Below are 25,688 nucleotides of genomic sequence, written 5' to 3' on the forward strand. Positions count from 1 at the left end.
AAGTTACAATAACCTTTATAATATAGCAATATATTTCATAGTTAAAATAAACTATTATGCTTTCCCCTATTATTAAAAAAGAAGCGAGCAGTACAGAGGCAAGATGCAAACCCATGTTGAAGCTCCTTAAGTCTGGACAGAAACGCTTCAGTCTGTGAGTTTGCAGAGAGGATTTTGTATTTTTCTGGCGTTTCTAGGACGTTTCCTTGCAGGCAGTGCAAGAGGTTCGTGGAGCAAAAACCAAGGCTGTGCCGAAAAGGAGACTGGCTGTCGTAGGGTGGGTCCTGGAGGGGCTTCGGGGCGCGATCACCTCGCTGGCTCTAGCAGCAAGAGAGCACGGGGTGGTTTTTCTCTTGCGTTGCAAAACCGGGGTGCGGGCAGCTTCGGTCCTGGTGGTGTGCGGGGTCCGACGGCTTCCCGGCTGCGGGAGGAGGTCAGCATCTCTTTGGGTTTATAAATTTACGTTTCAGTTTTGTTCTTGTGCTTTTCCTCCCCATCTGTCGGTGGTCCCAGCTCTTCTCTCCGCTTGCCCGGACGCAGTTGGAGGGGCAGCCTCTCCGGGCCCATGGCTGCAGGCTCCGAAACAACTTTCTCAGGTGTGTGAACAGCACTGGGGAGCATCCTGCCATGGGCAGGGGGAGGCTGCACACTGTGGTCCTGCCAGCCGGCTGCCGGGGAGGGAAGCTCCGGGGCATGAGCGTGCGCCCCAGTGCACGTGCGTTGGTGGCTGCCACGTGCACTGAGGTGACGCCAGCGCTCGTACCAAGATGCAGGGAGTGGGGGAACAGCTCCAGGTGCGCACCCCAGGCACCAGACCGTGCTGGGGTGCTTGGGTTGGGGTCGTGGAGAGCTCGCCCCGTGCCCGCCTCTGCCTGCCGGGGAGAGGAGCCCTCACCGTGGCCTCAGGGCGGCTCCGGTCCCAGCGGCGGGGCTGAGGCTGTGAGGTGGGGGGAGCCCCAGGGCTGGCCCCGGTGGGCTCAGTGCCCGGGGTGGGCACCGGGACTTGGCCCCAGGACTGACAGTGGGATGCAGTGCTGAACCAAGGCGGGGGGTGCAGGATGGAGGAAGCAGGGTGCACAGTGTGCAGGATGGGGGATCAAGGGTGCGGGATGGAGGATCAAGGGTGCATGTGCTGCAGGGTGCAAGGTGCCAAGCACAGGGTGCAGACCCAGGGCTGCAAGGTGCTGGGTAGGGAGGTTTTGGGGTTGTGCAGGGGGGTGAGGACGGGAGGTGCAGTGTGTGGGGTGCAGGGCTGGGGGCTGCAATCTGCAGGTCGTAGGGCACAGAGCCCAGCGTGGAGGATGCAGGGCCAGGAGCTGCAGCGGTGCTGTGAGCTTCGGCACCCCAAAGCCATGCAGCAGCACATGGCCCGGCACAACCCAGCACTGCAGCCGGGATGCCACCTCCCCAGCCTGGCTCCTGTCACTCCTGGCCCCTCGTGACAGCACGCCCAAGCAGCAGCTCTGCCCAAAGAGGAGCTTCTCCTGCACTGGTTGCACTACTCGAGCTTTCACCGCTGGTATTTCACTCCCCTTCACAGCCTCAGGTCCTAGCCAGCTGGCATTTCCTCATCCCGTCTTACTCAGTTTGATTTCCCAGACTTGATGATTAGCCCGTAAGGAGGTTCCCACTGGTGATATCGATTCTCAGGCATCAATACTTCCCTCAGCTATCCAACGCCCTACGATGTATTTCTGCATCTCCGTGTACATGTTGTACACGGCAGTTTGTTCCTACACAAACCACAGAAGAGGCGGGGAAATGTTTTTCTCTGCTGGCTGCCTGTGGCCAGTGGAGATTCTGTATTTTAGGCTCGCTCTTAGAATTTACAAGGCTTTCTTCATTGCCAGGCTTGAAACCTCCTTACAAAGACGGGCGGAAGCTTCTTTATCCCCATCTTAGGACCGGGGAAGTGTGGACGAGGGTTACCTGTAGGCACAGGGGGATCAGCAGCAAGGCTCAGAATAGACTTTGGGCTGCTGCCGAGGCAGTGACACTCTCCCAGCAGTCCTGCCCACCCTACAATTACACTAATGACAAGATCTTTGAAAAGGGGAAGAGCAGCGCATTCCCAGAAGCTGAGTATCTGCTGCTGGCCAAGGAATAGAAAAGGCTGGCAGTGATCTCCGTGCACCTCCTCTCCTCCCTGAATGCAAAACACGCGACAAGAACAACCACGGCTTGCTACCATGCTACCGACAGCCTTAACACAACCACCTCTGCAGCACCAGGAGCTCATTTTGCAGCTCCCCCGGAGCCCACAGCAGAGGAGCCTTCCTCCTCTTCCTCCTCCTCCTCCTCCTCCACTGCATGCTGATGGCTGGAGCTGGCGGGGGGGAGCGCGCCTCGCTACCCGCCGCTTGTTTTCTATGCAACTGTAATTGCAGGGCGCAGGGAGTAAAACACCTACCACCAGCAGTAAGTGGAGTTTTGCACAGAAATCCCTCTGCACCAGGCTGATACGGCCCTGCCTACGTGCGCGTGAAATGCGGCGTTATTTATGGAACTGAAAGAGTTACACGGGAGAAGATTACAGGCTAAGTATACCTGGCGTAACACAGTGACTTTGATTACAATTACTGACACTGCCGGGTGATGTGTAATTAATATCGCGGAGTAATTACACGGTTACTTCATCTGTTTAAAAATATATAAATATCCTCTGCTGAGTTTTCATTGAAAGCAGCAAACACCATCCCAGAGCTGCAGCCTGCTGGCAGGAGGCAAGGCTCTGTGCAAAGACCAGGCAGAGCCCCAAAACAACCGCAGGGCAGAGCTAAGAAAAAGGGGAAATGGTGAAAGCAGAACAGAAAACGGTTCCTTCCCAAAGTAGCCAGGTGATGCCCAAGCGTCCGTCAGAGAGCTGAGCACCAGCTAAAAGCCGGAGCCGGCCCTGGATGGTGCTGCTGATCCCCACCAAACCCAGCAGAAGCGGGACAAGGGAGGTGGGTTGGTTTTAAACAGATGAAGCGTCCCACTCGGTACTCGCCTTTGTCACTACACCGCTTTACAGGGAGCCCCCAACCTCGGCGCCGTCGGCTCGGCTGGGGGCGTTGGGCACCCGGCAGTTCTGGGGCCGCTGTGAATGGCACCAGGCTTGGGGACGTGCCCGGCGCGCTCCCGAAACGCAGGGGTGCTCCGGGGTGGGTGACGGTGGGGACTCCTCCGAAATGGGGCGGCGTTCCCCCGCTTGCTTTAGGCACTGCTTCCCGAGCTCCGGGCGCCAAGAAGAAGAACCGCTGCTTGTCCTGCCCGAGCAGAAACCTCTCGCTGCTCCGGAGAAATGCCCCCACGCAGGTCAGGCACCGTCACCTACCCTGGAACGCGAGAGGTGCGTGTGTGCATTCGTGTCTTGGCAAGGAGATGGGATGGAGCGTGGACATCTTAGGTCAGAGCCTGTGCAAGAAGCCACGGGATGGGCGCCTGCCCGCCGGGGCTGGGAGCAGAGCAGGAGGAATGGGAGCGCGCCCTGGGCGAGCGGCCCCGGCCTCGCACCCGGCCCCGGGGTCCACACAGTGGAATACTCTTCCTCTGGTGTCTCCGTTGCTTCAGTGCTTCCGACTTGGTTTTGTTTTTGTTTGTTTTGTTTTCAATGTGAAGACCTGAGATTGAGCGTGGATTTCTGTCCTCCACCGAACACTGCAGCACGGGCCTTGCCAGAGGCTTCGCCTCCCGTCCCCTTCCTTCACCACGTGTAGAGGCACCTAAACGGGGATTAGATTTCCTATTCCAAGGCGTTAGCGAGCTCCGAGCACCCGCTCGGCACCGCTGGTCGCACCGAACGTTCCCGCGGCGCTTCGAGAAACCCGAAGAAAGTCCCTTGAGACCTCAGGACCCGCGCGTCAGCTCTTCCCGTGTCCGTGGAGGGCCGAGGGGCTTCGCTCTGCGTTTTTAGCAGCTGCTTGAGCTAGTGTAAGGGGTGGGGAAGGAGGTGGAGCTGACCCCGATGGGGCTCTCGGAGAGAGGAGTTTGCGGGGTGCCCACCGCCACGCTGACCCCCCGCGCCTCGATGAGGGCGGCGAGCAGGCGCTGCTGCTGCTGGCGCAGCATGTCCGCGATGAGCAGCGGCAGGGAGTTGAAGCTGGCGCTGAGCTGCTCCAGCTTGGACTCCAGGCTGCCGATCTGCTTCTCCAGGTCCTCGCTGCGGTCGTTGAGCTCGGTGATGAGGTCGTACATCACGTTCTGCATCTGCGGGGAGAGAGGAGACAGCTGAGGGGTTGGCGCGGTGGCTAGGGGTGCTGCACCGCTGCCCGGACCAGAAAGGCCGAGCCCTGCTCGCAGTGCTCCTGCGAGGCAGCCCCGCACCATCCCCGGGCTTCAGAGGCTGCTTCTGAGCCACCGCACGCCGCCTGGGCTGCAAGCGCCGGAGGTTTCGCCTGCTGAGACCTTGCGAGCACGCCCCGGCACTGTCAGCTCTCATCAGGCAGCTCTGCAAGCTCAGCACAACGCGGTGAAATAGAGGAGAAAGAGCAAGCAGCAGACGAGGGGACAGGGAGGGGTACCAGGAGGGGACGGCGAGGGGGACCAGGAGGGGCCCTACACCAGCCTGCATCAGCGGGGGCTGGCAGCTCGCCTCCCCGTGCGTCACCTTCAGGCGGGCACCGCAGCGGAGCAGCTCGTCGCCTCCCCAGACCGTCTGTAGGGTTGTTTACCCGAGGTGCAGGGGGCAGCTGTGGCTTTGCCTCTAATGCTCCGTTCCATTACAACCCACGTGTGCCCCACCAAAGTGATTAATACTGCTGGGCCCTCGTTGCAGCTCCTGGGCTGCTCTCGGCCATCTCGGCCCCACCGCCTGCTCCCAGGCATCCTGCCCAGAGCCCCCCAGGGCAGAGGTGATCTCCTTGGCTGTGCTGGTACGAGAGCCCCAGAGCTGCCCTAACAGCCCCGTTAGCAGAACGGGAAGGGGGAGCTGCTGCCCGCTTCGAGCCAGCCGCTGTCGGGATGCAGGCAGGGCCCCAAAGGATGGGCAGCGATCTGGGGCGCCACCCCGCAGGATAATCCCTGAGTTTTAATCCCTTCCTGCCAGCAAAACCAGCCTGCGCCCCCAGAGCCTTCCCGTGCCAGACCAGGACAAGGCGTTGGGAGGTTCGGGCTGTGGGAGGCAGCCACCACGCACCCGCTGCGGCGCATCCGGCCCCAGCCCCTCCGCACCGTGACCGGTGCTGGGCTCACCCCCTCTTCCACTACAAGGACATTAAAATGATGAAACCCAGCGCTGCTGACCGCTGAGCATCCCCAGCTGGGGCTGCGATGCTTTCCCAAGGGATGGTGAGCACAGACCCTTACTGGAAGCGGGGTGCCCCCCCCCCCGGCCCGCCTCCCAGCTTGTGTTTGTCCTCTTTCCTCCTGCCTTGCACAGGCAGCAATCCCCTGGCAGCGATTCCCAGCTGACAGCTCAGGAACCGGAGCATTTTGCAGTCAGCCAGGTCTGCTTTAGGTTCTCCGAGTGAGGAGAAACACTCCTGCAGCCTGGCCGGTCCGCAAGGTTACAGCGAGGACTTGCCTTTGAAAGGTCAACCAGCGTGTTGGCCTGGTCGCTCAGCTTCCTCTGCTCCATCTTCACGCTCCGCAACCTGGGGAGGAGGAGAGAGCAACACGGATGCACCCCCTTTCCCAAACTGCAGCTGCAAAACGCAGCCAGAGACCTGTTTGCTTCCAGGGAAATGGGAAACTGTCCCCAGTTCCCCGCGGACAGGCAGGGCCACCCCTCCCCAGGGCTCAGCAGCCCACTCCCCCCTTCCCCCCATTGCTGCGGGAGCTGGCGCACACCCCACTTACTGGTGAATGGCTTGTAGGAACTTCCTCTGGTGCTTCCTGACTTTTGCGTGGTCAATCTTTTTCAGCAGCTTGGTGTGCTTGTAGATGAGCCACGTCTCCCGCAGGACGTTGGCTGCAGCGTTCTTGATCTGTAAGAGAAGGGAGTCGGCCGCAGGTCACCGGCCCCATCTGGTCCAGCGCGTGGGACATGTTATTTCATGGAAACAATGCTCTGGCTTCGCTGGGTTCTGCCGTTTGTGAGCAGAAATAGCTGCTGCTGCGCTGCTGCGACAGCGCTTGACTCGCCCCAGCTGGGAGCGTGGCGCTCGGCTCCGTGCGCCTGGACGAGCTCCTGCGTGTGTGCAAGGGGTCACGCGTGGTGGGGACGGAGCAGCCTGTGCTCCGGGCTCCAGGCAGAGCAGCGTGTCCTGGCCCCCGCCGCGTCCACATCCCCATCCCACCCCGCTCTGATGCCCTGGGGAAAACCGCTCCCCGCGCTCCAGCCATCAGGCGCCTCACCCGCGTGGGAAGTTTACACTGAACCGATGCCTCAAAGGAAAATAAATCCCCAAGTATTTCTCCTCTCCTGCATCTGTCTGCTGGTTTTGGCTGGACGCACGCATGCACAGAAGGCATCAGCCCCGTGCTCGCCCCGGCTGCTGGCGCGAGGTCGCGGCTTCCACAGCTTCTGTGGCTCAGCTGCAGCCCTGCTGCTTGCTCCGGAGTGAATTGGCCGCAGGCTGCCTGGCACGCAGCCCACAGAGCCACATCCCCGGCCGCAGGAAGGGGCTGACCAGCTGGGTGTTGTCCCAGCCTGACCACGCACGCCACCCAGGCACCTGTGGCTGCAGCGCCCTGGCCACAGCTCAGCCGCGGGGACCGAAGGGGGAAGGATGCTCAGTCCTTCCTGGGGGCATCGCTGCTGCTCTCTGAGCACCCCAGCTCACCCGGGCTGTGCTTTACCTGCTTGCCTGCATCGAGGTGGGGAGCGTCAGCTTGCCCTGCCCAGGGAAGCCGCTTTGCCCAGCGCTGGACACTCAGCGCTCCCGTTCTCACCATCGTGCACACCCTCAGAGGGTGTCCCATCCCCACCAGCTGGGCAGATGGGCTGCGCCTCTGCTTCCAAGCCTGGCTGCACTGCCCCTCGCTCCATCTCACATAAAAACTGCCTCAACATCGGTGTTAGGAGCCCACCCAGCGCCGCTGGGTCACCAACGCTGTGCCACGACAGGGTTGCTGAGACCAGAGGTCTCCCCCCGCAGACCTCGCATGCTGCTGGGGACACGGTGCCCAACGGGTCACGGGGCCCTTGTGCCACTTGCAGCGACCACGGATGCCTTGGCATCTTGCAGGGCAAACAGGAACAGGTTTGGGATTTCACTTCCTTGGAGAGGTGGGGGAGCTCTGTGGAGAGGCCCAAACTTCAAGCTGCGATGCCGCAGCATGGTTTGCTCACATGGGACATGTCCTTGGTGTCCCACAGCCCCGGATGCCACCCTTGTCCCTTCCCCTGTGTTTTGCTGGTGACTGAAATCCAGGAGCAGCCCAGCTGGTGCCCACGGGCCTGCCGCAGCCACGGCCTCTGGGTCCCTCTTTGGGGACCGAGACCGCAGCAGCATCACGGCGCAGCTCTCGTCTGCAGCAGGCAAGATGCTGAATCACTGAAATCCTCTCGTCTTCCTGACACTGAGATAAGTGAGATCATATTCCACAAGAGGAGATAGTCTGTCTCCTCCAAGGAAAGAAAAAAACTCGGGCATTTCCTCCCCAAGGCGCGGTGGAGCTCGTTGCATTTCCTACAGCCCTGTAAAGTGGAGTGGAGTGGAGCAGAGGGCTGATGCCGTTTGCTTTTACCGTAATGCTTGAGCCTGCTCTGCATTCAAGGCACTCAACACCTCGCTCCCGCCCTGCTACCCATGGGACTGACCCTCGGGGATGCTGCAGGCTGCAGTTTCCCATCAGAGCGGAGAAGAAAACACCCCGGAACACCCCTGCTTCCCGCTGCCCCCACCCCGAGCCATCCCCGGCACCTTACCCGCTTGGTCAGCTGCGTGTCCATCATGAAGTTGTGGACGTGCTTCTCTGCTTTGGTGAGCTCCAGCTTCCTGGCCACCACGGCCACCACCAGGGCTGTGCAGCCGGCGCCCTGCACGGGGACAGCAAGGACGGGGGGGACACAGGGACGTTGGCTGGGGAGTGGATTCAGCCCTGCAGTTGCTCTCACCCTTGTGCTTTCCCACAGGATTGCAAACCCCTAATTAACTGAAGCACCACATGCCCCCTACCCACAAAACCAATGATCCCAACAGGTTAACCGGGGTTTATCAGAGGACCCAGCTTCCCACTGCATCCTTGAGCGGCTGCCAACGCACCCAGTAATTAACGGGGCTGATTTACAAGGTCAGTGGTGAGCCCTCGCCTCCCCAGCGCCCTGGGGACACGAGGAACGGCCGAGCTGATCCTGCTCATCGCTGCCAGCCACGGGCCAGGATCTGTCCCAGCACCGTGATGCTCGCCCCGTGTAGGGGTGTCACCGGGGTCACTGGGCAGCGGGGAAGGCACCGAGCACCCCGGAGGAGAGCGGGGATGGGGTCCCAGCCCCCTGCAGTGCCACGGGATGGAGCGGGACCCCCTGAACGGCCGCAGATGGCGACAGCTGGAGCTCGCTTTATCCCAGCGATTAGCGGCGGATCCGCGCCGCTCCACAGCCGTCACCTCCAGAGTGCCTTTGTCGGCAGAAACCCAAGGTGCCAAGGCAGGGGACCCTCTGCTCCCCGCAGGGCTCCGCGCGCCGCCTGGCTCTGCCCGCACCAGATGAGCCACTCCCCCCTCCCCGGTGCTCTGGCAGAGGCCCACGACCCTGGCAAACGATCCTTAATTTATTAAAGAGTCATTAATTAACATCATGGGCTGAGCTGAATCCTTTAGCATCCCGGCAGGTCCCAGCGAGCGCTCTCGGCTTTCACCACTTCTCCCTTTGCCAGCGGCCCCGGTGCTGCTGCTCGGGGAGCCCCAGCGTGCTCCTGGCCCCCAGGGCTTTGCAAGGGGGCACCGGGGGGGTCCCCAGCCCTGAGGGGGTCCCCAGCCTGGGGGTGCCCACCCTAGTTCCTGGGTGGAGAGGGGCTTTACTGGCCAGCGTTCCACCGTGCTGGTGGAAACGCCACGTCCAGCCCTCCCTGAGTTTTCTCCCTCGGTTGGCTCCTATCAACAGCATCAGCCTCCCTGGCGCCCAACCTTACATGAGACAGATGAAATACTTGCAGATAATATCAAATTAATACCCTCCAGCAGAGCCGCCTTAGCCAAGAGCTCTCCTGGGGCACGACGGCAGCCGAGCCAAGCGATGCTGGTGCTGGTCGCCCGCGCGCCAGGCGGGACGGGGGCAGCTCCATCCCCAAAGCCGGGCACCCAAGGCGGGGACCGAATTGGGGTGCTGATCTGCGCAGGAGCCGTGCCTCGCTGGGGCCCCTGGCGCTGGCTCCTGAGCTGTCCCCAGCTGGAAAGCCGCACAAGCTGGGACGTCTCACGAGCATCTTGGAGCAGGTACGCTCAGGGCCCCAAAGGACAGCGACCTTCTGGCCACGAGCAAGCGAAGCAGCGGTGCCGTGGGCGGGGAGCGCTCCCAGCTGGCCCCCGCTCCCCACGGGACGCCGGCAGCATTTGGGATCACTCGGCGCGATGGAAGCCAGGCTGCGCAAGCAGGGCGGCCAAGGGATGCTCGGGGGCCTCTCTGTGTCCCCATCTGCAGCTGCTGCCCCCCCGCCCCCCCCCCCAGGCTTTGCTACGGCCTGGCTCCCTGCTCCCTCACAGCGCAAGGGTCCAAATTCACCCCAAATTCACCCGCAAGGACGAGCAAAGGGAAAGCCAGCTCACAGGTTTGCAGTCCCAACGTGCTCCAGTTCAGGGGCCGGTGTCCCACGCTGTGTCCCCAAGGGATTCGGGCACAGCCCAGCACGCCACAGCACCCACCAGGCACCCAGCCTGTGCCACCCCCTCATTACCCAAACCAGCACGCCCTGCCAATTACTGCACTTACAGCAATTGCAATTACAGCTCCAGCAGCTTTCAGGCTGCGAGACCTCAGAGCTGAAGCCGTTACGGCTCGGACAAGCCTGCCGAGAAGCCGGTCCCCATAAAAGCCCCACTGCCTCAGTGCCCCACTGCCCCAGCCTTAAGGCAGGGGACGAGCAGAGCCCAGGGGCCGGGCGGCCGGCTCGGCGCGGCTCTTACCATGATGCCGGTGAGGAGGCAGACCCCCTTCCCGCAGTAGGTGTGCGGGACCATGTCACCGTACCCGATGGAGAGGAAGGTGATGGAGATGAGCCACATGGCCCCCAGGAAGTTGCTGGTTACGTCCTGCTGGTCGTGGTACCTGTCAAGGAGACGCGGGTGTCAGTGTCACAGCAGGGGACGGGGACATGACCTGGGTGCCACGGGAGGTGGCTTGCCACCTGAAACGCCGGCACAGCGCAGCAGCGGGTGCTCGCGTGCTGCAGTGGGTGCACCTGGGTGCGACGGCTCCCCAGGCAGGAGAGCATCGTGTGAAACAGGGAATAAAGATTAATAGCACGGCAGGATGCCCCATAGCAACAGCGATTGCACAATTTCCGGCAAAGAAAAAAAAATCCACATGCACAAAATCAGAGCAAAAACTCAACAGCAAGGGCTTCTGCTTTCGGTCAGACCTGTCACCACGTCCCAGGCCCTCCGGCTCCGTCCCCGGTGCCACGTGGCGCGGCGGCAGGAGCTGTCTGATGGGAGAAACAGATGTGGGGCCCCTGCTCTAACCCACAAGGGTCCGGACCTGCAAACCTCGTGGTTGGAGGGCACGGGGCAGAGCCTCCCAGCACATCTGGACCCCCAAGGACTCTTTTTCTGGCCAGAGCTGCTGTGCAAGTGGACGGATGTAGGGGCACCGTGCTCAGGGTGCTTTGTTGAAGTGGTCACGGTGGTGACTCAGGCATGAGCCCCCAGCCCCGAGCATCAACAGTGCTGACCCCATCTGCTCCTCGTCCCGTCCCCACTCCCGCATCCCCCCCCACCATCAGCTCAGGACACGCCACGGGGACGCTGCCAAGCCGCAGGCACGCACCGCGCTCTTGGCCGCAGCCAGGGGCGGCTCGCCGCGCGGGACCGAGCGCCCGCGGAGCATCTCCAGCTCCAGGGATGCTGCAAACCTTCCGCGGCCACGTCCCCGCCGAGCCCCAACGTCCTGCCCTGCTTCCTGCCCTGCTTCCTGCCCTGCCGAGGTCAGCAACCGCAGCAGCCCAGCTGCCTCTCCTCCCGCTAACACGCGAGCAGGCCCCCTCCTTGCAAGCTGTGCGTGCCCCCCCCTCACTCCAGCCCCACCAGTCCCACCCAGGGTGGGCACCGGCCCCCACGCCGGGCTCTCCGCCGCCCGGCGCCGAGCCCTGCCTGCCCGCGTCCCTTCCCCGCAGCAGGTTTCTCCCAGCCTCCTCACGAAATCATTAGAGGAAAAACAGATGGAGCTTTTGGCAATTCCCTGCAAATCAATTCATCCAAGCTTCGCAGCTCATAACTCGCCCAACAGTTGGGTTTTCTCCTCTTCCTACATTTTTCTTCCTCCCCCCCCCAGTAACTGGAGACCCTAATGAAATAGCAGAGCAGGAGGAAACGTCTTCAGCCACGACAAGGCGAGGCTCCAGCCTGGGCAGAGAGGGGCTGGAGAGCACGGCTGCCCCGGGACCCTGTGAGGGCTCCCCAAAAACCAGCTTCAGCAGCTCCCTGTGCCGAGCCCACCCAACGCATCCCACAGCGCAGCCTCAGCTCTGGCCCCCAGGACATCGTGGGGCTGCCAGCAGACACCCAGCCCCCCCCGGCCCCCGATGCAGCGTGCCGAGGGGTGACCCAAGTGGCACGGAGGAGCTGGCCGTGCCGTGCTGAGCGGACACCCCCAGGTTGATGCAGCCAACGGGCTTTCCCCCGCCTCGGCACGCGTTTCCCCCCTGCTGGCGTTTGCGTTTCCCCGATAAAGGCTGAGCCCCGGTTCCCGCGGCAGGATGTGAGCTCTCAGGCCGTGGTGACGACCCCAGCTGATGGGAACAACGTGCCGGGGGCTGACGGGGGGAAGGGGGCTCTGGAGGCTCCAGCCGGACCGACGGCTTCTCTTCCAAGAAGCACTCGGAGCTCATAAACAGGAGCAGCTGGCATTGCGCGAGCAGGAAGAGGGGCCGGCCGCTCGTGCCAAGGGCTGATGCAATTGTTTAGACCCGAGAGCTGATTTCCAGCACCCCCTCGTCTGCGCTCCCCGCGGAGAGCGAAGCGCAGCACGGCTGCCCCGAGCATCGCCCCAGCGCTCAGCCCAGCTCCACGCCGAGCATCGCGGCACTGGGATCACGTGCTCGGCCGTGCCGCGGGTTTGGGGGTGGCCGGGCTGTGCCGAGAGGCCGCGCACATGCGGAACACCCCGAAATACAAGGGGGAGCGGGCGGGGGGCACGTGCGGGTGCATGTGTGCGGCCGCAGGCAGCACCGCAGGCAGCGCGGCGGCCGGGCGAGGGTTGCTTAGCGACTCGCTGCCTCCAGGGAGATGCGACCCCCCCGGCACGCAGGGTGGGGAGGGCGCCCGCAGCGATGCTGCGGCCCCGGGGGGACGCAAGGGCGAGGTGGGGGGACGCGGCACGGCGACGCCACCCCGGCGGTGGGGATCGCGCCTCGTCCCTGGGTGGGTGCTGGGCGGGAGCTGCCGTGCAAACCACAGCAAACTGGTTCCAGTGCTGGTGCAGCAGCCGGATGGGGGGGCACAGGGACACGTCCTCTCCCCAGTGCGCACACTGCTTTGGGTGGACACGAGTGTCCCGCTGCCACACCTGGTGGCCCTTGCAGGGGCTGTGCCAGCACCCAGGACCCCTGCGCGCTGCGGGGACGGCGCATCCCTTGGGGTCAGTGCCTGTCGCCGGGATCCTGGACCCCCCAGGTCTCTGCGTGCCCCAGGGACAGCGTGTCCCTGGGGTCAGCACAGCTCCAGCCCGGCCAGGGGGGCTCGCGTCTGCCGCTCTGTAGGCACAAGGAGGTGGTGGCAGTTCACGGCAGCTCTTGTGCTGGCAATCTGCAGCGGCTCTTCTGCATCATTTCTATTTTTCCTTGCTAATGGCTATTTATTTACAACGGGTTTTTCAGCTTAAGCCCCCCAGGTGCAGAAATCCATCCCCTGAGTGTCCCCTGGGAGCCCGCCCGCCCGCTCCCCATTTCGGAGGTACAAATAAAAACCTCCCAAACACAATTAAGGAGCACACAACTCTCCAGCACATTCTAATAGCATCATTAAGAGAAACAGGAACATAAACGCAGCCTGCAAAAGGTCGTAAAATCCAAGCGTGCAGCTCCAGTCCACGTCCACGGTACTTAAAGCTGCCCTAACGCAGTTCCGTGCAGCTTGGAGACCCAGGGGGGATCAGGAGGTGACTTCTGCAAGGGAGGAGGAGGAGGAGGAGGAGGAGGAGGAGGAGGAGGAGGAGGAGGAGGGTCTTCCTTTCTCCTGCCTTGCAAGCACCCAAAAGTGAGCTGGCCACCCCGGGTGCTGCCAGCCCTGAGCAGGACCCGCTGCAGCATCCCCCAAGCGGGGCCGGGGGCTCAGGGCTGGCTGCGGTGACGAACCCCTGCGTTTCTGAGCCCAGCACCAAACCGCCGCAACAACTTAAAGGGATTTAATGCGATTTGGCTAATTCACTTAAAGCAAATAATAACACGCGTTTGTCTTGTTGAGCGGTTTCCTGCAGACAAGCCCACGCGCCCTGGCTCCCTCCACCCCGGCCAGGGGGAGAGAAGCAAGGGCCCGGTGCCAGTGGCACCGAGTCCCGGTGCTGCTGGGGGAACGGGAACGGGCCCGGCAGAGGTGGCTGTCACCACGGGAATAAAACCACAGGTGCTGGGAGGGAGCCCCGGCTCCCCAGCAGCATCCCTCGATCCCAGCGGGGCTTCCCAGCACGCCCTCGGCCACCTCCTTGGACAAGCCACCAGGGCTGGGGCTGCCCCGGCCCCGCTCCCCGGGGCAGTGGAGGAGCAGTGGAAGAACACCTGGGAGCGGAGCCGGCTGGCAGGCAGGGCCGTATCCTAATCCCTGCACCCCCTGGGAGCCCCACGGGCCTACCCACTGCCAGTGCCGCACTTCAGAGCCAGCACAAGTGTCTGCTGAGCGAGGGCAAGGCTGGGAGCCAGGGCTTGAGAGCTGTCCTGAGCCATTAGCCCTGCTTTGATCGCGGCTCAGCACCCAGCACAGCCCCCTGGGGACGGGGACAGCCCCGCACATGACCGGGGGGGCCTCTCCCTCCCCCTGCCCCGGGATGCGCAGCAGGCAGTCGGGGTCGAACAGCTCCCAGAGAAGCCCTAGCAGGGGCTGGGGTGCCTCCTCCGCAGCCCCCTGGCACCCACAGGGGGCCCCGAGGGGTGCTGGTGCATCCCAGCACCGGAGGCGCCGTGGTACCCGCCGGGACCGGTCTCCACAGCAACCCCTGCGCCGAGCGCGGCGATGCCGGCGTGATGCCATCCGGCAGTGGGTTTGCAGCCGCGGTGTTGTCATGGCACTCGGCTCGCAGCGACGCCAGAGCCAGGCGCCGCCGCTCGGCAGCCTCCCCGCACCCAGCGGGGCCCCCACGTCCTCCCCCCGCCATCCCCAGGGCACCTGCTGGGGACTCTCCCTGCCTGCTCCAGGAACCCCAAAGCCCCACGCCCCAAATCCCAGCCGCAGCCCCCGCCCCTCTCACCTCTCGCACACCCGGACCGTCCACGCGGCGATGATCCAGAGGGAAATGCTGAAGACCAGCAGCACCGTCCCGGGGCAGATGGTCATGAGGGTCTTCATGACGAAGCGCGTGTTGAAGTTGATCTTGTTGAGCGCCCCGATGCTGCGCGACGAGGCGTCGGTGAAGAGCTTGCTGTGCAGCAGCATCACCCGGGCGATCAGGTAGAGGCGCAGGAACATGGGGATGGACAGGATGATGTCCACGTCCGCCTCTGCCCGAGAAGGCGTGTAGGAGAAAGCCAGGCGGGCTGTCCAGAAAAATTTGTACTCCCCGGGGATGGGGTGTATGGCACAAACCAGCATCTCCAGGCTGATGTAGAGGATGCGCTCGTACGTCATCGCTATCCGCCAGTCGTCGGCTCCGTTGTCGATCACAAAGAGCTACCGGGAGGCAAAACCACAGGGTTACTGGGGGGCCCGGCCACCCCTGCCCCGCAGCACAGCCCCGCAGCTTGGAGGGGACCAACCCCAGAGCCCCACAGAGATGGATAAAGGGAACTGCCCTGCGGGACCAGGGACGGAAGCAGTGGGAACAAACCTTCCCCGAACCCTCCAGCTGCTCTGCCTGCACCTTCAGGGCACGGCTGTGGCGCTGGGAATGCCCCAGAAAGCTTTAGGGTGCCCAGAGACATCCCCGCTGCAGCGGCAGAGATGGGCGAGCCACGGTGCCACTGGCGCAAGCCACCCCGCTCCTTTTGCTCGCACCAGAAGTGGCGTCACCCAGGTGCCACCGCAGCCCTGCTCCGCTCCCAGCCGCAGGCGGAGGGCCAGGAGCTGGCGACGCCGATGCGGGCAACTTTTCAGGAGGAAGCGTGGCAATGGATGGGACCGGGTCGTCATAGCAACTGCAGGTTCATCCTGGGCAAAGCAGCGCGGCACCGCTCCTCGCCAACCGCTGCAGCAGGAGCCGGGCGCTCTGCAGGAGCCCCAGCACCCGGCAGGATGGGAGCAGGGGCTCCTCGCCTGGCCGGGAGCCGTGCGCTGCCCAGCATCACCCACACGGCCCGTGGGAGACGCGGCCTCGATCCATGTGTTCGTGTGCCTCCACGGCTCTGTTTCGCACAAGCTGGGCCACATCGGTGCCACCAACGTCCCCTCCAACTGCAGGGACCAGCTCGGGGACTCCCCGTGAGCAGCGCTTGGCAAAGACACCGCTGGAAACGGACCCCAAGGGGACGCGGCAGCACACTACCCTCACCAGCACCTCCTCGACCCTGCAAAGAGCAGGGTGACCCCGGCTCGTCCTGGGGGCTGGGAGCATCCGGGGGGGGTGGGATCCCTGGCACAACGCTCCATCGGCACCCCCAGCCCTGGCACCTGCCGCGAGCTGCGGGGCCGGCACGGCGCGGCACATGGGGCTGTCCCCAGGGACGGCGAGAGCCGCCGGGACTGACTCACGGAGCGCCTGTCCCCGGCCACCTCCCTTTCTGTTTGGAAAGCTCCACTCCTTTTAGCTGCTTTGAGAAATTGTTTATAAAAAAGTGCTCCAAGCTGTCAAGGGAGATCCTCAGGCATTTAGCAAGCTGACAGCCCATTCCTTCCTGGAAAAGGGTGTTAAAAATAAACAAATTAGCAAGAGGAAAAAGCCAGAGAGCCTTTTGGCTGCGTGTGGGGAATTGCACCGGGTGAAGGGCACGGGCAAGGGGGGGTGCTCGGGGCAGATTTCCCCTTCTGCAGCCCCTCTGCAGCTCACAGCGCATTGCTGCGGCGCGTTTCCATGGAAACCCCAGGCAAAGTCCGGCGGCACCCCGGCATCCCCGGCACCGGCAGGGGAAGGAGCAAGTGCGTTCACCACCGCGGCTGCAGGCGAGCAAAGCGTGCGGGAAAGCGCAAGGAAAGGCGCCGGGAAGCCGCACGGTGGAAGGAGAGGCTCCCAGCAGGGTGCTCGCACCGTGACCCCCCCGGGGGTCTCTGCTCCCACAGCTCACCCAGGGATCCCGGCACGGGGTGTGCTGGGGCTGCGGCTCCCACCTCCGTGCACACCCATGGGGCTCACAGGGCAGCGCTCCGGCACCCTTGGGTGTACAGGTGGGGACTGGACGCACAAACCACGGCTCTGGGCATCCCCAAGGCAGCCCCCCCAAAACCTCCTGCCTGAGCTGGCAGCCTGGAGGCCAGCTGAGCGCTGTCCCCCATCACGTGCAGCAGCAGGAAACACCGCACTGGCACGGGATGGCACGTGCTGCACTGTCCCCGAGGCCACGCCAGCACCAAATTGTGCCAAGCCCATCGCCTCCCTCAGCACCCAGCCCCTCAGCACCCATGGGAGCGGGGCAGCCCCCACCACGCAGGTGCAAAGGGCCGGGAGCAACCCATGCAGGGAGGAGGGAGGCTGGGCTGTGCCAGCTTCCTGCACGCGCTCAGCTGTAACGAGGAGCGAGTGACACGCGCAATTAGCAGCAGATCGTGGCCTCGCAGCAGGAGGCAGAGAGCTGAGAGGCTGCTGGGGGCGGGGGAAGAGGAACCGCAGGGAAGGATCTCGTTCACCTGCAGCCCTGGCTGGAGGGGCGATGGGCACGGGGACAGCGCGGGGACCTGCCACTGTCTCAGCCGGCCGGGTGACAGCTGGTGGTGACAGCCACCTCCCCTGCCGCAGAGCCAGCTCGGCCGCCGGAGCTGCTGCCCCGCGGGAGCAGGGATGCGCCCATCCATCACCGCGCACTTCATTACAGTCGGATGCAACAGGAAAAGGACCCAGGATGCTGGGCGGCTGCTCTTTATCTCCTCTGGGGGATAAATCCTCCCGAGGAAAACGTCTCTGCCTGCTCCTTCCCGTCCCAGGCAGAGCCGGCTGCCGAGCCCACGGACACCAGGACGCGGTGCGGGGGACAGAGGGCAGCGTGGGGGCGAAGAGCCGGCAGCCCCTCCTGCCACCGCTGCATGGGGACAAGGCAATGCCCCCAGCCCCAGAGAAACCACGGCAAGGGGAGAGCTGGGAACGTCCCCAGGACTTGTCGATTAACGCAATTAGCACCGAGGGAAGCAGCCGAGGCTCTTGCCTAATCTTTTCTATAGGGTGGGGAGGGCTGGCAGTGCTGGCAGGGTGAACGCAGCCCCCCCACCCCGAGCAAGGAGGAAAGGAGAAGCTGAGGATTTACAGCTGTCAGCCCCACTTCCATCTCTGCTGAGATCCTGGGCCAGATTATCGGCAATCCCTTTATAAGTACCTAAAAGATAATAGGGCGCTAAACAGCCAGCATGGATTTGTCAGGGGCAAATCGAGTCAAACCAATCTCATTTCCTCCCCTGCCGGAGTCACCGGCGCAGCAGAAGGGGGCGAAGCGGGCGGCGCGGTGCAGCTCGGCTGCAGCAGGGTTCATCGTGCAGGCCAACGCGATTTCTGTGCACAGGGACCGGGAACGCTCCCGGCAGGAGCGCTTCAGAGAGCCGGCCACCGGCGACGGGCTCCCTTGGCTCCAGCTGGAGAAGATGAAGCCCGGCAAAACCCAAGGGTTCCAGGAACGACGCGGGACAGCGGCCGAGGAGGCTGCGCTGGGCAGGGGGTCGCAGGCAGGACAGCGGAGGAAAATATTTCACAGCGCTCGTCGCTGCCAACAGGGAGCACAAAACAACATGTCCCGCTCTGCACGGCGTGCGTCAACGGAGACGCGGGAGGACTGGAGAAGGCCCAGAGGAGGAACCACGAGGATGCAAAGACCTTCGCAAGTCCGTGGGGAAAGGTGGAAGGAACTGAGCTGTTCGGTGGAGGAAGAAAGCCTCGGGGTGGAAAACCTTCGCACGTTGGGAGCTGCGCTGGGGTTGCTTTGGTTTCACGGCCCATCACCGTGCTCAGCGCCTGCCTCTCCCATCCGCCAGCGAGCCCCCGGCGCAGCATCCTGCCCGTAGGCTTACGTCCCCGATCCTGCCGGTTCTGCAGATTTTAGCACGTCCTCCAGCACTTTCCTGACCCACAGCCTGAATAAGCAGACCTGGGCCATCGGAGGGGCCACGCACTTGAAGACAATGGGGATTCCAGCCCCGTCTCCAGGCGGAGCAGGATGAGAGCTGTACAGCCCTGCGTGCCGGTCAGGGTGGATGCGGTGTTTGCAGAACCAAGAACAACAACCAGAGGAAGCCAGAAAGAGCTGGGGGTGCAGCTTGCCCTGCCGACCACAAACAAAGCAGCCCTGGGGGTAAATATTATTCCAGCAAAACCCAGCTCTCTCAAATATTTGCTTTGAGCAACCCATCACCCGCGGGCAGTCCCTCCGGCGCAGGCTGGAGCGCAAGCAGCCCGCGCAGAGCCCTTTTGCACCGAGGTTTTGCCAGCACCGCAGCACAGCTCTGCTTTTTAGGGCCGGACAAGCTCAGACCCAACAGTGCACGCAAGGCAAGCCAGCCTCGAGCGGGACAGTGGGGACCTGGCCCCAAACGGGCACCCAAGGCTGCAGGGTCCCTTGCCGGGCTCACCGGGATGTTGGTGGCTCCTGGCCCTGCTGCTCGGACGCTGCAGCCCTGGCTTGGCCGGGAGCCCGGGGAGGAAGTTTGCTTTTCCAGCGCCTTTCCTTGGCCGCTTGCACACATCGAACCCGCAGGAGGAGCAGGAGCCAGTCCCAGGCACGGCCTTGGAGGGGCTGGCAGGGGACAGGGCACCCTGGGGACAGCAGCGCTGGCCGCGCGCCCCAGCCACTCTGCCACAACAGTCCCCAAACCCAGGGCACGGTTCACAAGCTGCCATCCGGGCGGGATCACACCAGCACCGGCTCCTTCTCCCACCCAACAATCCCTTCTCTCATCCCCAAAATACGTCAGCACCGAGCCGGAGCAAACTGGGAGCCCTTTCCTCTCCCAGCAACGCTGGAGCAAGCAAAGAGGAAAAGAATGGGCAGGCTTGATTAGGAAAGTATTTCACAGCTTCCCTTGGCATATCATCCGTGCAGTGAAAAGAGAAAGTCGGGGCCCTGCCCTGCTGCCTCCTCACCCAGGCCAGGGCACCCCTGCAAACCTGGGAGCAGGGTGAGGGAGCAAAACCCAGCCAGGGAGAGGCGGTGGCAGCTTTAATGGTATTAACGAGCTAATTCCCATCGCTCCTGCAGAGCAGATTGCAGGTGCTCTTCCCCATATGAGGGTCAACAGCCAGAGGGGCCTAACGGGAGGGAAAGGATGTCCTGGCACCCAAACCCTGCGGGCTGGTGGCCGGGCGCAGCCGCGAAGCCCGCAGCCTGGCTGTCAGGGCCAGGGGCCCCAGGACCTACCTGCACCTCCCGCGTGTGGTAGGCGATGATGAGGCCCAGCAGGATGATGGTGGACAGGCTGATAAGGCATTTCAGGGCCAGGGAGAACATGGAGTCCTGCAAGGAAACAGCAGGCAGAGCGTCAGCGGCGGCGACCCCGACGGGCAGCGGGACACGTGGCACCACAAGCCTCGAGGGTGGCACCAGCGCCGCTCTGCGCCCCCAGGGAGATGCTGACCCCCTTCCCCAGCACGGGCATCCCGCGCCCTCCCCCAGCACTCGGCCACCCCACCTCCCCATCGTCGGCATCTCAGCACAGGGGCCCCAGCCCTGACATTGCCACGTGCAATGGGGACACTTCTGGAGAGCAGCGCTTTCTCCAAAATATTTTGATTGTTTTTTTTGTTTTTGTTTTTGTTTTTTTTTTTCTAAATCCATTTCCACCAAATGAAATTACCAGCCTCCCCTCGGCTGGGACGAGCGACTCCAGCGATCCATCCACATCCAGCGTTAGCCCAATATTATGGCACCCTAATGGATGGTCTAATCAGATCCTCCTGCTAATTAGCTCCATGTAAATTAAACCAGCCCCTGATTCACTGGTGACTAAAGCAAATGCTCCCAGCCTCCCCTGGCTCCCTATAGGGAAGGGCAGGATTCACCTTCCCCCCCGAGGGCTCATCCCCACACCCCGTTTCGGTCGCTGTGAGCCTGTGCTGGCCCTCCAGGCAGCAGCAGCCCCCTCCTGGTGCTCATCTCCCCCCGTGGCCAACGCGGCCGGGGCGTGGAACGGGACCAGGGCAGCAGGAAAGGCCGAGCCGTGAACAGACGGGGGGGGTTTCAAGAAGGGAGAGAGGAAAGTTTTCCTAAGGAGAGGCTGCTGGCAGCGCTGCGGACGCTCAGGGTGCTCCGGCCACGCATTGTGAGCAGCTTCACAACTTGGCACTCGCCTCTCAATTGTGTGCATATAATGGCTGGTGTTGAGAGAAGTGCCGGGGACCAAACAACGCTATTAATAGGCAACCTCCAGGGCAGGGCTCGTGCCAAGGCCGGGCCCTCCCGAAGCACCGATCCTGCCCGGGTGATGCTGCCTGCATCCACACATGGGACCCTCCCCGCAGCGTGGGGCCGGCGGGACCCCGAGCGGCTCTGCCACCGCCACCGAGCGCCACGGGGCGAGCTGGCAGCGAGCTGGCTATTTTTAGCGAGCCGGTGTCTCGGGGGAACACCCGGGATTAATTGCAGCGAGATGTCACTCCCGCAACGGATCTGGCATCCTTTAGGGCCAATCTCAGTCGCCGTCTAGACATCCTTAACCCTCCTCCTGCCAGCACCCGCGGCGAGGCAGCTGCCTGGCGGCGCCGGCTGAGGATGCAAAGCCACGGAACTGGCATTGCCCCGTGCCAGCGCGGTGCTGCACCAGGCAGCTGGCAGCCCTTGCCCTGTCCTGAGCCACGGGGACCTCGCGCTGCCGGGGCCATCGCACCCACACGCACCCCAAGGGGTCCTGGCAAGCGGTGCCGCATGGCACCGGGGCCGGTACGGACGGGGAAGGGCAGCAGATGGGAACCCCCCGAGCGCCCGGCTCGCTCGGCACGGTCCACGCTCATCCCTCCTCTCCCGGCTCCGGGCACCGTCCTCGTGCACTGTCACCTCTGCAGGGCCACCCCCCAGGTGGCGTGGCTTGGCACCCAATGTCACCCCAAAACCAAGCGGGAAGGGCGCACGCGGGGGGCAGAAACCCCCCCCAGCACGGCCGGGCGGGGAAGCAACGAGGCCAACGCCGTTTGGCAAAGGTCACCGCACACCCACCGCCGTTCTCAACGCCTCCGGCCAGCGCCGGTCCCGCAGGGGCCTGGCAGGAAGAGCGGCTGCCGGCTCCCACGCTCACGACAAAGAAAACCGCGGGGCCGGGGAGACCTTGTCCGAGCGGCACCGACGCCTCGGTCCCCCGAGGGACCCCAGCACGCATCCTCCCTGCGCTGCATGCAAGTGCCAGGCTGCTTCGCCCTGGCTGTGCCGTGCAGGCTGCTGGCGGTGCCAGGAAGCAGCGCTGCCGGCCTCGGGGGCAGGAGAGGCCGCATCCCGCCCGAGGGATGGGCAGAAAGCAGGCAAAACCTGGCCGCCGCATCTCCAAGCCCAGTTTATCCACAGGCCGGACCCTGCTCCAGCCCTTTCGCCCCGCTGACCGGCTTCGACATCCTGAGGAGCGTGCGGCATCTCTGCTGCCGGCCGCGGGGGCAGAGCTGGATGCGGGCCAGGGCCGGCAGCACCGAAATCCCCATCCACGCGACAGCTGCCGGCCCCGGCACTGGGCGCTCCTTCGGTCACGGCTGCATCCCTGCCAGCGAGCTCCGGTTTCCTAATGGAGGGGGCTGGGGGCTGCCGGGGGGTATTTATAGACAGTCGCCCACGGCTCCGTGCGAGGCACCGGGGAGCCCCCTCTGCACCCCAGGGTGCGCTCAGCAGGAGGGGAGGGGATTGCGGGGGCCCATTGAGCCCCAAACCCTTCTCCAGCCGGCAGCAGCTCCCTGCCCGTGCCCCCGAGCCCTCGGCACGAGCACCGCGGGCGGGCGGCAGCCGCCGGAGCAGGGGTCGGGGCGGCTGCACGGAGGCAGCGCTGACTCACGGGGTCTTCCCCGGCTGACACAGCCGCTCGGCGTGCTGGGGCTGCTGAGCGCCGCGGCAGCGCTGCTGGCAACCGTGCTGTGCGGCGAGGGCGGCCGGTCACCCCCTCTTTTCTCTCCTCCCCCCCCCACCCCCCAGCACCACGCACACGGGCGTCTGTGGCTCAACAGGTAGTGGGCACCCCGGGGAGGGGGAGGCTTAGCCCCGCTCCTGCTGCAGGGCAGAGTGGAAAACGCCTGGAAGAGGCTCTGGCGGTGGACGAGAGCATCGTCCTCCCTCGGCACGGGGAGCGAGGGATGCGGGGCTCGGCGCTGAGACATCCCCGTGCCTCGACCGGAGCAGAAGGAGCCGGGGCTCCCCGCAGCTCGGCTCAGCCCCAGCGGCAGCTGCGGGCAGCTGGGGCTCGGGGAGGCACCTCTGGGGGGTGCACCCGCATCCCGACCCGTTTCCATGGGGACACTGCAGGGTCCCCCGCGCCCACGGGACCCCCGGGCACGTCCCTGCCTCCACCTGCTCTCAGCTCCATCGCCCCCTCCACCCGCACGAGCCCTCCCCGCCGCGATTGCCAGATAATCGCAGGAAGCAGCGAGCAGCCCCTTCCCACACGGCTCCTTCCCCTCCGCACCGTCCCCACGCACGTGGCACCCTGCCCCGCGGCACGGGGACCCTCCGGGGTCCTCCAAGCCCCCCCCCAGCCCCCCCGCAGCGCTGTCCCACTGACGCCCATGGGTGCCACGCACGCCCTGCCAGCGCGGGTGCCTATTCCCTTCCCCTCTCTGGATAGGTATAAATAACATGACAGATGTCTATACAAAGAGTTATTCATATCGCTGCCAACGAGCACAGCCAGGGAGCAGGAGCTGAAAGGGGTGTGTGGGGGGAGAATTATAAATAAAAGACACCGTCCTGCAATAAAAAAAATAAAATACAGAAGAAAGGGGTGTGGAGGAGGATGGAGGGCTTCGCCGCACCGCGGAGGGCACGGCTCCTCGAGGAGACCACACACGGGGCGCCCGCATCGCTGGAAGAGGACGAGGACCCCCAGCCACAGCTGCCCCCACCCACCCCTGCCCAGCACCCCGGGGGATGCCCAGCACCCCCTCTGACCCCACCCCAGCCACAGCACCCACCCTGGGAGCTCGTAAGGGTGAATCCGCCCCTGCCGACCCCCAGGCTCCCCAGTGCCCCCTGACTTCAGGGCCACCCCCAGGAGGCCGTGCCCACCGGGTGGGCCGGCGGCGACACGAGGCCGATGCTGGCAGGGCACAGGCAGGCTGCTGGCAGCTCCCGCCGGCTGCGGTGGCAGCAGAGAGGCTGCGGGGCCAGGCTGGGCCCCCCCAGGCCCCCTGCACCAGCCAGCCCCGGAGTCCCCAGCCCTCAACCACCACCACGGGGCCAGCAGGGATGCAGACAGATCCCCTCGCTCCCCGAAGGGCAGTCAGGGGCTTCTATGGGGCCTCCAGGCAGGAGCCGCAGGTGGGGATGAGCCAAGGTGCACCCAGCACCAGCAGGACTCCTGCTCACGAGGGCCGGCCAGGCGGGGGGCCCGGCAGCCCCCTGCCCTCTGCGGCCGGGAGGCCCCGCGGTGCTGGATGGGGCAGTCCCCGTCCCCTCCGTTGACACCCACCGGGGGCACGGGGCAGCTCCGCCAGGACGCGGCGCCCACCCCAACCAAAGCACCCGCCGCACGCAGCCCCATCGGCGCCCGCCCCGTCCAACGCCGACGGCCACCGCGAAGCCCCCGGGACCCCAACAAACCCGCGCGGCCCCGTCCGGCCCCAAACACCCCCAACGGCCACCCCAGCGGCCCCCAACCTCCCCGCGGCCGCCCGCACCTTGGAGTAGAGCCCCCAGGAGAGCTCGGTCTCGATGACCATGACGACGATGCCGAACATGCCGAAGATGAGCGCGTAGTCGCTGAGGCGCTTGCGCTTCTCGAAGAGCGCGCGCCGGTGGCCCAGGCGGTAGCCGATGTTCTGCGCCTTGCGCTTGGGTCCCTTGGCGAAGGCGGCGGGGGCCGGGCGGGCGGGCGGGCGGTCGGCGCGGGGGCCTCGGCGGGCGGGGGGCCGCGTGGCGGGCGCGTGGTTGTCCTCGCGCGAGACGACGATTTCGGGGGGGCCCGCCGGCCCCGAAGAGCTGCAGCGGCTGCGCCTCGGGCTCCGCCTCGATGAGGTTCCTGCGGGAGGCGCTGAGCCGGCTGAGGGGCTTCATCACCCCCCCGCTGTACTTGCAGGAGCTCATGGCGATCTCGGTGAACGGGTTGCTGTCCCGCCGGTGCACCAGCGGGCTGGGCTGCCGGTGCTTGCCGCCGCCGCCCGCCGCCGAGCCCGGCGAGTGACCGGCCAAGTGGTCGCTGAGGTTGAGCTGGCTGCCGTGGCGGGAGGAAGGGTGGAGGGCGGCGGGGGCGGCGGGAGGAGGGGCCCGCAGCGACCCGGGCGAGGAGTGCAACAGGCTGTGCTGGAGCGGCGGCAGCGCGGCGGGCGGCGGGCGCTCGTCCCCCGACGACGGGCAAGGGCACCGGGGGTCCTCCTCCAGGTCCCCCACGCCCGAGTCGTGGAAGTGCCCCGACGTGTCCATGGCGGCGGCGCCGCCGCCTCACCGCCCGCCGCGCACCTGCCCCGCCGCGGCCGCTCCGCCGGGCGCCGGCACCGGCCCCGGGCCGGCCCGGCCGCGCCCCGCTCCGCTCCTCGCCGCCGCGCCCGGCCCCGGCACCGGCCCCGGCCCCGGCGGCGGCGGCCCCGGGGCGGCGGGCGCGCGGCTGCTCATGAATGGGAGCCGCGTCCCTCCGGCGCTGCGCGCTCGCCGCCGCCGCCGCCCCCGCCGCCGCCGCTGGCCCGGCCCCGCCGCCAGCACGGCCCCGCCATTGGCCGCGCCGGGGCTCCCCGCAGGCTGACATCATTCCCCGCCCCGCTCCCGCGCCCCCGGCCCCTGCGCCTGTGCGGGGCGCACGGGACTTGTAGTCCGCCGGGGCGCACCGGCGCCGGTACCGGCAGCGGCGGGAGCCCCGACGGCGGCGGGGCGAGCGAGCGCGGGGCGCCCCCGCCCCCGCCCCCGGCCCCGCCCGTCCCGCGGAGAGCCCCGGGCCGCTCCCCGCCGCCGGTAGCCCCGCGCCCACCGACGGGCGGGCGCGGAGCCCCCGAGCCGGGCTGGGCGGCACCGAGCCGGGCAGCGCCGCTCCGCTCCGCTGCGCCCGGGGCCGGCCCGCGGCTCACGTCGGGGCCGAGGAGCGGCGGGAGCGGGGGCTCCCCGCGGCCCCGGGGCGCTGCCCGCGGCTGTCACCGCTCGCTGCCGGCCGCCGCCCCTCGACGGGGGTGGGTGCGTGGGGACGGCAGCGGGGACTGGCCCGGCACGGGGAGGGGGGCTCCGGCG

The 25,688-nt window shown here is 65.3% G+C and overlaps 1 protein-coding gene across 1 annotated transcript; it reads right to left on the reverse strand.

Moving 5' to 3' along the window:
* KCNN3 (potassium calcium-activated channel subfamily N member 3) lies at positions 1–24,952 on the reverse strand. The gene is given in 9 exon segments (XM_040538603.1): positions 1–4,188; positions 5,504–5,573; positions 5,779–5,906; positions 7,793–7,903; positions 9,988–10,129; positions 14,480–14,898; positions 19,713–19,808; positions 24,155–24,439; positions 24,441–24,952. Coding segments are annotated over 9 exon segments (2,004 nt in total). The 5' UTR covers positions 24,897–24,952; the 3' UTR covers positions 1–3,891.
* Between the last annotated feature and the right edge of the window lie 736 nt (positions 24,953–25,688).

The sequence above is a fragment of the Cygnus olor genome, chromosome 28 (assembly GCF_009769625.2).
Source record: "Cygnus olor isolate bCygOlo1 chromosome 28, bCygOlo1.pri.v2, whole genome shotgun sequence".
NCBI lineage: Eukaryota > Metazoa > Chordata > Aves > Anseriformes > Anatidae > Cygnus > Cygnus olor.